This window comes from Budorcas taxicolor, chromosome 1 (assembly GCF_023091745.1).
Source record: "Budorcas taxicolor isolate Tak-1 chromosome 1, Takin1.1, whole genome shotgun sequence".
NCBI lineage: Eukaryota > Metazoa > Chordata > Mammalia > Artiodactyla > Bovidae > Budorcas > Budorcas taxicolor.
This window is the reverse complement of record NC_068910.1, coordinates 160,249,680-160,261,807: the sequence shown is the minus strand read 5'-3', so window position 1 is coordinate 160,261,807 and position 12,128 is coordinate 160,249,680. Positions and strand designations below refer to the sequence as shown.

General features: G+C 44.3%; 1 protein-coding gene across 1 annotated transcript in view; it reads right to left on the bottom strand.

Moving 5' to 3' along the window:
* The window catches only part of TNIK (TRAF2 and NCK interacting kinase), a 398,208-nt gene extending 389,157 nt beyond the window's left edge, over positions 1-9,051 (bottom strand). Inside the window, exon 1 of the mRNA XM_052645336.1 lies at positions 8,995-9,051. Coding sequence (XP_052501296.1) covers positions 8,995-9,051 — 57 coding nt within the window. The remainder of the gene's footprint in view (positions 1-8,994) is intronic.
* Between the last annotated feature and the right edge of the window lie 3,077 nt (positions 9,052-12,128).

The window sequence follows — 12,128 nt, the reverse complement described above, 5'->3', positions numbered from 1 at the left end:
GCAGTCACTTCCACTCTCCCTCTCCTCCAGCTTCAGCAACCACTAATCTACTTTCTGTATCTATGGATTTGTCTGTACTGGACATCTCATATAAATGGAATCATATAACATGTAGCCTTTTGTGTCTGGTTTCTTTTGCTTAGCGTAATGTTCATCCATGTTACAGCCTCAATCAACACTTCCTTTCATTACCAAATAATGCCATCTTATGGATATAATGCATTTCATTTATATATTCATCAATTAACAGATGTTTAGGTTGTTCAATTCTTTGACTATTATGAATAATGCTACTAAAAACAAGTTTTTGTGTGGATATATGTTTGCATTTCTCTTTGGTATATACCTAGGAGTAGAATTGCAGGGCCACATGCTAACATTCTATTTAACATTTTGAGGACCTGCCAATCTGTTTTCCAAAGGAGATGCACCATTTTACATTCCCACAAGCAATGTATGAGCATTCTATACATAAATTTTTACATAAACTTTTATATAAGTTTTAAATTCAACATTTTTTAAGTTATGGTATAGAAAAAAATTAATAGTGTGCAAAAAGGCTGATTATTTTTTAAAAGTTGCAGGTAATATATACAATATGATCTTAATTTTTAAAAACTACCTATTTAGCTATGCATAGGGAAAAACTGGGGCTTTCTGGGTGGCGCTAAGTGGTAAAGAATTCACCTGCCAATGCAGGAAACACAAGCTTGATCCCTGGGTTGGGAAGATTCCCTGGAGGAGGAAATGGCAACCCACTCTAGTATTCTTGCCTAGAAAATCCCATGGACAGAGCCTGGTGGGCTACAGTCCATGGAGTTGTAAAGAGTCAAACATACCTGAGCACGCACAGGGAAAAACTAAGCTATGTACTAAAACATACATGTGATTATCATTGGGAATCATGAATGATTTTTGCTTCTTTCCCATTTTCCAAGTTTTCTGCAATGATCACATGCTTTTAAAATGAGAACAATGAAAACCTTTTCTTTTAATATTTATGTAAATCTTTTGGCCAAGCCGCTCGGCATGCAGGATCTTAGTTCCCAGACCAGGGATCGAAACCCGCCCCCCTGAGTGGCAGCATGGAGTCTTAACCACTGGATCTCCAAGGAAGCCCCTTTTTTTAAGAAACACTGTTTTAATTAAACAAACTTTTAACAATTTAGCAGTCTTTGCTCCATTAACAGCCTACATTATCCAGACTTTGGAGGCCCAGAGGTCATCCAAGTGGGGTTCCTAAGAAAATCAAAAGTACACACTGCCTTCATGAAGCTTACTGTCTAATAGTAAATAAAATCCAAGATAGAAAGCAGTAATCTAAACAAACAAACAAACCAGGTATAAGCTCAGTTCAAAGAGGATTTACAAGTCAGAGGGATAATTTCTATCTGAAAGAATCTGGGAAAATTTTGTGGAAAAGGTGGCATTGGAATGTTGGATGTTGGGGTAGCAGGTACAGAAAAAGAGAATAAAGTAGGCAACTGCTTACAGAAATAGTAATAACCTCAGATATGCAGATGACACCACCCTAATGGCAGAAAGTAAAGAGGAACTAGAGAGCCTCTTGATGAGGGTGAAAGAGGAGAATGAAAAAGCTGATTTAAAATACAGCATTCAGAAAACTGAGATCATGGCATCTGGTCCCATCACTTCATGGCAACTAGATGGGGGAAAAGCAGGGACAGTGAGAGACTTTATTTTGGGGGGCTCCAAAATCACTGCAGATGGTGACTGCAGCCACGAAATTAAAAGATGCTTGCTCTTTGGATGAAAAGCTATGACCAACCTAGACAGCATATTAAAAAGCAGAGACATTACTTTGCCAACAAAGGTCCATCTAGTCAAAGATATGATTTTTCCAGTAGTCATGTATGGTTGTGAGAGTTGGACTATAAAGAATGCTGAGCGCTAAAGAATTGATGCTTTGGAACTGTGGTGTTAGAGAAGACTCTTGAGAGTCCCTGGGACAGCAAGATCAAACCAGTCCATCCTATAGGAAATCAGTCCTGAATATTCATTGGAAGGACTAATGCTGAAGCTGAAGCTCTAATACTTTGGCCACATGATGCAAAGAACTGACTCACTGGAAAAGACCCTGATTCTGGGAAAGACTGAAAGCAGGAGAAGGTGATGACAGAGGATGAGATGGTTGGATGGCATCACTGACTTGATGGACATGAGTTTGAGCAAGCTCCAGGAGTTAATGATGGACAGAGAAGCCTGGCGTACTGCACTCCATGGGGTTGCAAAGAGTCGGACACAACGGAGCAACTGAACTGAAAAGCACTGCAGACAGTGACTGCAGCCATGAAATTAAAAGATGCTTGCTTCTTGGAAGGAAAGCTATGACCTAGACAGAGTATTAATAAGCAGAGACATCACTTTGCTGACAAAAGGTCTGTAGAGTGAGAGTTATGGTTTTTCCAGTAGTCATGTACACATGTGAGAGTTGGACCATAAAGATGGCTGAGTGCCAAAGAATTGATGCTTTTGAATTGTAGTGCTGGAGAAGACTCTTGAGAGTTCCCTGGACAGCAAGATCAGACCAGTCAGTCCCAAAGGAAATCAACACTAAATATTCACTGAAAGAACTGATGCTGAAGCTGAAGTTTCATACTTTGGTCACCTGATGCAAAGAGCCAACTCACTGGAAAAGACACCAATGCTGGGAACGATTGAGGGCAGGAAGAAAAGGGGGCAACAGAGGGCAACAGAGGATGAGATGATTGTATAGCATCGTTGACTCAAGGATATGAGTTTGAGCATGCTCCTAGAGATAGTGAAGGGACAAGGAAGCCTAGTGTGCTGCACCCCATAGGGCTGCAAAGAGTTGGACACGACTTAGTGACAAAACAACAAGCAACAAGCCCCTAAAGAGCATCCATGCGGAGAAGGAAGCTATGCCCTGTAGCAGGTGAAAAGGAGTGGTTGTTAAACTGAAGGGCATGGTGAAGTGCCCAGTTGAATTTTAACTGGTCTTGATGTCAAGACTTCAGTCTTTGGTCTGTAGACTGTGAGGAGTCAAGGAAGGCCATGAATAAAAAATACTCAGACTGAAACTGTGCTTTTAGGCAGACTAACATGGCTACAGTGCACAAAGGAAACTAGCCAGGAGAGGGCTGGTGGTAAAAGAGTGTCGTCTAGCAGAGAGTAACTGCAGCAGGAGTACTGGAGGGAGACAAGGGGACCCATGCAATAGATATTACGGAAAGATTTTTAAGGTTGGGGTAAAATATAACATGTTTTGAGAATTTCCAGGCACCTCCTTGAGACAAGTGGAGACAGCCGGGGTATGCAAAAAAAAAAAAAAAAAAAAGTGGTTAGAGAATCATCTTTCTCTATAGGGAAATAAGCTTCCAACCAGAAGGGAAGAAATTATAAGCGGAATTCATCCAACATTTTCTATTTAAGTCTTCCCTCTCTCTCCACGAGGAACCTTATATTTATATGTGCAGAATAACATCTCATTCAAAAATATCACCCAGATTTTCTTGGAATTCTCAGCACACTGTTAGTTCAGGCCCTGTTTGCACAGAGCTACTTTCCCCACAGAAATGGAAAAACCAACTTGACGTGAAAGCATCTTTCAGACATAGGACATCCCATATTTTATGAGACACAGAGACTCAGCATGATTCTGTCCAGCTGGACATAGACGCCATGATTCGATCACAGTAGCTCAAAATTGGGTGAGTCTTAGAAACTTATCACTGAAAGAAGGAATGGTGTAGAACAAGAAGAGCAAAGAAAATTAACTGCAGGCCAGAAAGAAGAAAGGGCCAACCGGTAAGACTCAAAATTACAAGGTCACAAAGAGCCTACAGATAAGGGGGGAAATATGATCTACTCATGAAGGAAGAGTGTTGGGTATTCTTTCACCAACAAAATGTTTCATAACCTCCTAACTCGCTAATTAGGCAAACAGCAAGCCATAACTTACATTAGGTTTTGCACAAAGATTACTCTAGCTAATAACGGACACTGAAAACGGTTATACATATTTTCTCTGATGTTATGATAACTACCAATACACCCTACTTTATTATGAGGCAATGTCATGGCAAAGAAAACACCTGTTTAATACCACAATGCATGTATCTAATTAAAAAACTGTTATGCTACTATCATTTTAAGATACTGTTACCTTACCAATTCATGCAACTTTACTAAATTCTCATTTAAGACCAAATGTAAATAAATACTCTGGGATAATGAATTACCAATGGTCAAGATTTCTCTGACCAAAAGGTTTTAGATACTGGACTAGAGCTGTATCATTTCAGGCACAGCCTCCCTCCCCCACCCCACCCCCACACAAACTTTGAAAAGGCACAAGCACAATAAATATGTTTTTATTTGAACAAGGTTTAATCCATAAAGAGGAGAAAAAAATTTTTAAGAGAAGTTTTTAACGAAAGATGCTGATACTTGCTACTGGTTTAGAAATATACCAATCTCCAAAAGCTTCTAGGCTGAAGTCACCTGGAGCAAAAGTCAACCCAGGCCATCAGGGGATCAGATATAGGCAATGAGAGGTCAATATAAGGCCATGCTAGTACATTAAAAGGAAAAAAAAACTCTCAAAATTCCCATATCTTTTTCTCAGGATCCCTTTCTATTACATACAATCATTGGGATCAAATGCTGGTGGAATCAAATTTCCCATAAAATTCTATGTAATCATAGAATAGCATATTTGCGTAATGCTTTACAGTTTTCAAAGCACTGCCATAAATACTTTATTGATGAAACCGATGTATGAGGAAGGCAAGCAGTTGTGATCATTCTCATTTTTAGTTAATTATGGATAAAGGACTCATCTAATGTCACAGAATTCAAATAAGACATGGGCATAGAACCCAGCGCTCAGTCCACTTCACTCACTCACTCATTCCTACATTTATTCAACTAATTGGGACTATGGACTCTGAAACGAACAAAACCTAGCCTCTGGCCCCACGGAATGTACAGTTTAGTGATCAGGTAGAAAGAAAACCCTATATGGTTTATAACACAAGGGCAAAAAGTATAGCAGGAAGAATGCATGCAAGTCTTCCAGATGAGGTTAATTCTTAAATCTAGGTTTCGATGGAGAAAAAAATAGCTAGGCCTAGAAGGGAATGAGGGGTAAAGGGAGAAAGACAAGCAGAGGTCATCCAAATTCTGTTCAAAGAGAAAAGTGAGTGAGAGTCCTGGCAGAAACTTCAAGAGTATGAAGTCAGCAGAGACCAATCTTGGCCTTGACTGCCTTACTCTGTGGGCCAAGCTAAGGACGGCCAACGTGGTCAGATTCAGATATATGCTAATCTCCAAAAAGCTTTCTGGGCTGACCTCACCTCCTATGTAATAAAGCATACTGGTTCACATTTCATTTCTTTTTTTACTGTCATATCTTGAAGGAAGAAAGACTCAAGCCTTGTATTTGAATGACTGTTTTCTGTTGTCTGTGTATGTATACACACATTTCATATACCCACATGGATCATTTATATCCGTAATACTATATAGAATATAAGTCTCCACATACATTATACAAAACATACATAGAACCCTATAAATCTTGCATGCAGAGACATCTGAATAATGTGTATATCTAGACTGACCCCAAGAGATATGTTTAGATGGAAAAGGGTTACGGAGACAACCATCTGTCCTAGATGATTCAGTCACTTGCCTGCCGAAGAGAAACTGAAGGGAGGTTGGGCAAGATGGATTCCAAAGATACCTTAAGGCTCCATGGTTTAATGTTTTATGAACTTATCTGCATGAAGCAGTTTCTCTATTTTTGATAAATAAAATCCCATGACCCTGGTGAAATAATTTCTGTCTGCCTCTCAGCAGAAAATGTAGCCAGACAGTGTGACTTACAGAAAAGAACACTGAATGAGAAGTCAGGGAACCTAGATCCTCCCCAAATCACTCTTCTCTCCACCCCCACTCACTACACCTCCAAACAATAAGGGGGCTGTATGACCTTGGGCAATGGACTTCACCTCTCAAGGCTTCAGCTTCCAGAGCATTAAATGAAAGGTGTGGTTAGGTGTTCTACGGGTCTCTTCCAGCTCTAAATCTGTGAAGCCATTCCCTTCCCTCAAGACTTAGCTTATCTTTAGAGCTCTAAACATCAGGACTAATAAAACTGGATTCAGATCACCTCTTTTCTAACCATCCTCTCTTTTCTGACTTTTTAAACCATCCAAATCTTGCATAATTTAAGTTATCAGGGCTGTCACTTGGTGCTCTGGTCTAAATTATGCGTTGTTGCTATTTGGGGAAAATTTAGACTGGGTCCAATCTGGGATCACTGACTGAGAACAATAAAGGCTTCTCCAGACAGGATCTGCTTTTAATGCATTGAGCACAGAGTTTACAAAAAGGGCATTGATTGTGTACATTAAAGAGCCACCAAAACAGCAAGACTGGTGAGGCTTGCAGCAAATTCTCCTAGATGCCACTGACCTTGGCTGCATTTCAGGGGTCAGGCATTCCCCAGGAAGTTCTCACCAGGCAGGCTTTCCTGAGGATTTAGGAAGAAGGAGACCTTTCATCTACATATGAGCCCATCTCTCCTTATCTACAAAGACAGAAAAAGATGGTCTGGCCTCTGATTTGAGGAGATTACCTCTGTAGCCTCTGGACTCAATTCTGGATCTGCCCAGCACACCTACCACCAGACCGGTCACAAACCCCAGCCCTCCAGAATGCAATTGTCCCCACAGCTACATCTAAATCCTCCAGCCAGCAGTTCCCCATCTTCTGAACGAGCTGGAAGCAGGAGCCCTCTCTCTTTCCACACCTCCTGCAGGCAGAAATACAGTGTCAAAGCACTGAAGCCCAAGCCAGGAAGAGAAATTTCAGTGAATTGTGCAAAAACATCTTTTCTTAATACTGATCTAAGGAGCACAGGTCTCCCGTCTGTGAATCGCACTCCATGTCCGCCGTTAGCAAGGTGAGCCCTTGTAGTTGCTCCTAAGCCTGGGAGCTCTGTGCCTGGCATCTGAGAAAACCTTCCCCAGGAAAAAGCCCACAAGAAACACCTCTAGATCAAGCCCGAGTTAAAATCACATCACAGCGCTATCCATTAGAGAAGCCGATGCTGAGATTCCAGCTCAGGGAAATCTCAAGTCTTGCCCATTGTTCATACTCCCCCTCCCCATCCCCTCCCCTGCTTTGCCACTCTCCTCTACCCAGAAGTCTGGGCCATCCATCCACCTGATTAACCCGCTGGCAGCAACTCCCAGCGCAGAAAGTAGGGCAAATGAACACACATAGTCTATAAAGCAGGAAGCCACACACTTGGCCAAAGCACCCACCCTGTTACCCAACCCCCACCCCCACCCCAGCTGCCCAGGGGCCGCGGGTTCTCACTGTGGCATTTCAGTGCCAGGGAAATAGACAGCTTACTGTAATAACGCATGAATGAGCTTTTGCTACCCAACTATCAAAAAAAAAAAAAGGCCATTTCCAATGGCATCTCTGTTTCTTCTCAGCCCCTTGACTGCTTCGAAGAAACCTCACCTCTGAGATGGAAGGATTAAGGAGAAGAGGAAAAGGAGTTAAAAAGAGGGGGGTAAGCAGAGACGGAGAATTAACGAGACTAAACAAAAAAGTACCACTTTGGCCATAAAGGTAGTTCTTTAACCGTGGAGAAGGAGGCAATGTCAAGGAAAGTACTGAAGATTCAAGTACATAATCCCAAGATTTAGCATCCATCTAACAATGTACTCCTCAGGAGGGCGTGTGAACTTCCAAGCTTCACCCCTTCTGTGTCTGTGTTCAGAGCCACCATCAGCTCCGTCTCACCGACCATCCTTGCCTCAAGTATATACAATCGCTTTTTTTGGTGGGGGGCGGGGGAGGGGGTCAAGCGAGGAAAAAGCCCTTTTAAGATCGGTAGACAGTCCTTCTCAGACCCCCGGTGCTCCTGCCACCCCCACCCCTCACCCCCTTCCCGGCAGGCAGCATCTAATTAATACGGCAAGAAGCTCAGCCCCCTTCCCCGAAGGAGTGTGCTGGGATTGGGGGGTGGGGGTGGGGAGGCGTCGAGGCGGCACTAGGATTCCTGGTATTCCGATCTCAAAACAACAGCAAAATGGATTCTGTATCAGTGATGTCTTAGTCAATACAATGAAACGGCGTCTGAGGCAATTCACGTGAGGGTAAATTAAACCAGGGGGGCTCGGGGCGGAGGGGGGAGGGGAGGGGAGGTGCTTTACAAAGGACTGACCACAGACACACACACACACACACACACACTCCCAGGAGTTCCGGTCTGATTGGGGAAAAGCAGAGAACAAACACATCCCTTTCACCTGCTTAAATTCATCCATAACACTGAAATGTCACAGCCACAAAGTCAGAAAGCACAGGCAGGGCTGAGTTAAAACCATAATTAAAGGTGAGTGGCAAACCGGCATTTCAGAGAGCGCTGAGAAGGAGTCCGGGCGCGAATAGCTGAAAAGGGGGAAGGGGAGGCAGTTGCCATCTACAAGACTGGCACAGCAAGAGCTGCCCCCGAAGAGTGGCAGGTTCGGCTTCGTGGAGCCAGCCAGGCTCACAATGTCCTCTTGCAGGCTGATGGAAAACGTGAGGAGCCAGTGCCTTTATTCACGCTGTTGTTATTCTTTCTACAGAAAAGGACAGTGGGTTCTAGAGCCTTGGCACCGTGGCTTATGCCCACACACACTCTCACACACTCGAGCCTTTCAATTTAATGCTCTTACACCGGTCTAAGATGAAACTGGCATAAGCTCTAAGGGTTTTCGGGGGGAGGTCTGGCTCCCACCAAAGGAGGACACGTACCGCACAACCTCTGCGGTGGGGGCTAAGCCTAGAACACCTCGGCAGCCCCTGAATCAACGCGAGAATCCAGGTTCCCTCGCGTGGCATTCGCCCGCCTCTGCCCACCAGCCCCAGCCCCAGTCCACGCACCGAGCCCACTCACTCTGACCCAAAACACTGGAAAGAAATCAGAAAGCATGTTCCGCTCACCCTCAAAGCCGAGAGATCTATTTCATCCAGGCTGCGAGCCGGGGAGTCGCTCGCCATGTCGACTTCTTGCGGGAGAGATGGGACCAAAACCACCCCGAAGCTATTCCCTTGGAAATTCCACCTTGGTCTATTTCACTCGCGTCCTCATGCGGCTGTCGCGCCAGAGGCCCGGGGCCCAGCCTCCTCCGCCCACCCCGGCTCCCACAGCGCCAGATCGCGATCCTCCGGGCGTCGGTCCTCCGGGTCCGGGAGCCCAACCTGAGCGGATCTCCAAGCCCTGGAGCCGCGGTGCGTGTGGGCTGCGCGCCCTGAACGGCTAAGGGCGCTGGGGCTGCGTGGGTGTATTTAAATGGGACATGCTTCTTTGCTTGTGCGTGGATGGCGGCTGCATTGGCTGTTATAATGAGACACATCAACTCCTCCACTCAGCTGGGGGGTGGGGGTGGAGAACCACACAGAACTGTCTATCACCGCTTCCTGGGAGGAGTAAAGCGAGGTGGGAGGGGGGAAGAAAGGCGGAGGAGGCGTGGTCTCCGACTGGGGAGAGGCCGCGCTTCCTGACCGGGTCCCTCTGCACCAACGTGGATGGGGGAGGGGCGCACACCTTTTCAGCCTAGGCTTTTGCGGGCTAACCGCGCTGCATCTGAAGACCTTTCCTGAACCCTGCCGTGCTTCTCGTAGGGACAAGGGGGCTTTATTGTGTGTCCAATTCGTGCGCTGCAGCAAAATGGCCCTTCAGTCGCATATTGAGGGATTCTCGGCAGGGTTCAAATGCTCCAGAAGGGAGGAAAAAAAGAGCGACGCCCTCCCTCCCCCATTAATTATTTGTGGGGCTGGAGTAGCGCGGGCTGGTGCAACCGGTGCATATAAGGACTTGTGTGCAAAGAAGGGGATCCGCCTCCAGCCGCGGAACAAATGAGAAAGAAGCGCACTCGTGTGGGCGCCCAGCGCCCCCCTCCCCGCCCTATCCCGGGCCTCGGCAATCTGCAACTGTCGCGGGGTCGGGTCCTCCAGCGGCCCCGGGAATCCCGGATGGCAGTTCTTCTGGACGGGTCACTTCCCGCCTCGGGGCTGGGAAGGTTTGCCAGAAGCGGGAAAGTCGGGCGATCTGAGCTCTCTCTTGGCCTCGCCACACCCAGGACCTGTCCATGCCGCAATTCCCCCACGGAAACGACCGAATTGAAACGAGAATTGTTCTCCGGGTGCAGTGGTTTGAATGCTTCAGGTAATTCGGAAGGCAACGTGGGTTAAGGCAGCTCACGCCGCCGCCGGTCCCGGCATTTTCCTTTCCGGCTGCGTTTCTGCTGCTCTACCCAGATTAATAGAGAAAGTTTGGCTGGAGGATAAGATGTAACCCAGAAGATGTACGGCGTGAGAGCGATTTCATTGCACCGGCTTTCTAATTTAAAGGCTGAACGTATACAGTGGTAAACCTGATATTTTGTAATCCGGTGTATCGAATCACTTCCCCCAGCCGCGTCTCCGGCCTTGGCCACGCGAAATACCTAGGAAGAAAGGCTAAAATTGAGCTTTTCCCCCAAATACAGTTGTAGCTTTGAAGGCATTATCTCCATCTCTGTTAAGATGAGAATTTTCTCCTGGCCAAGTGTCCTGAGGAATTTTTAATTGTGCAGTGTGGATATCAGCTTCAGAATGATGCTTTTGAATGAATGAATAGAAGCCAATGCAGTTAGTTCCTCAGGACTTTCCAGCAGCATTCCATATGCACTCTGCTGTTTTTATTAAGCATATTGTCTTTATTTATATGCATTGTGCATCAAGAAACTTGAAAATTGTTCCAACATCTCAGTGACCACAACAGTTTAGGAGCTTTTGCCGTTAAAACGTCAGATGTTTAAATGCGTCATAATTCCAAACATATGATTTGATCTCTCATATTCTATAAAATCGTCCAGCTCAAGGTAGTAACCTACAGTAAGCCACTAAGTAATGTCGAAATGGCATTAAAAAAAACCCTATCATTTCTCATCGTCCTTGTTTTTTCCCTTCTCTGTGCCTTTTTTATCCTAAATCTAGATGACAAGTTAATGTATTTTCTCAGTGTTGAAAGAAAATCATTAAGATCAGGTATTGAGATCTACGAACTGAGCTATTTTTAAAACTCCAAACACATGAAAAATGAGAAAAACATTTTTTTCAAGAAGAACCTTCATTTTATACCCCCAATTTTATTTGAAACATCACAAATCATTCATTTCTTTTAGTGTTAATCAGCTGTTCAGTCCATAAGGGTGTCATGATACAGGCATTAAATTCTACCCTTGGTTTTAGAATCAGTTTAGCAAACCATATATATGGTGCAGTGATGTGTACCAAGAGGAGGAGGGCTTCCTAGGAGCCTGAGACTCAGCTGATGAAAGTCAGGTGGAGGCAGGGATGCTGGCCGCAGGAAGTACCATAAAAGGAGAGGTAACAACAGCCAGGGCCCTTCCAGCTGCTAAGGGAAGGAGGAAACTCCAGGCATTTTGTGCTGAAGGTGAAGTAATTCTGGTAACTGGGCTGAGAAGGAAAGTAGAGGTCAGATCAGGTAGAGCCTTGCATACCCCAAGAAGGAACTTGGCTTAATTTTTTTTATGTCAAGTGTGTATCATATTTCAACTATTTCAGTACAAACATCTAAATTTTTTGTCATATATGTATGCCTCCTGGACAGTTATTTAACATTTTTCTTTAAATCAACACACTTTTCATTTTTTCTTATATTTAACTTAAAAGGAAATATATGTCACTACTGTGGATGGAAAATTAGCAGCACCTGCTTAACAAAAAGAAGGACATCATTAAAATGAATACAATGGAAAATAAAACAGTATTGTTAAATTCTACTTAACTATCTATCCTGAGGCTTTAATTTATTAAAAGAGAATTTAGCAAATGCCAGAAAAGACATTCAAAATTTGACCAAAGTGAGATTTTCTTCTTGGTGTAATCTGAAGGGTTGAAAGAATTGTTACTATTAATGTACAGTTTGAAAGCCTGTACAACATTATGATATGCTGTTTATGTCTGTCTAAATACGTAAATGGAGATCCCCAGTAAGGCTAAGGGCCAGCGCCGCCAAATAAGTAAATATTAAAAAAAAAAAAAGGAAGAAGAAGAAGAGGGGGAAGAAA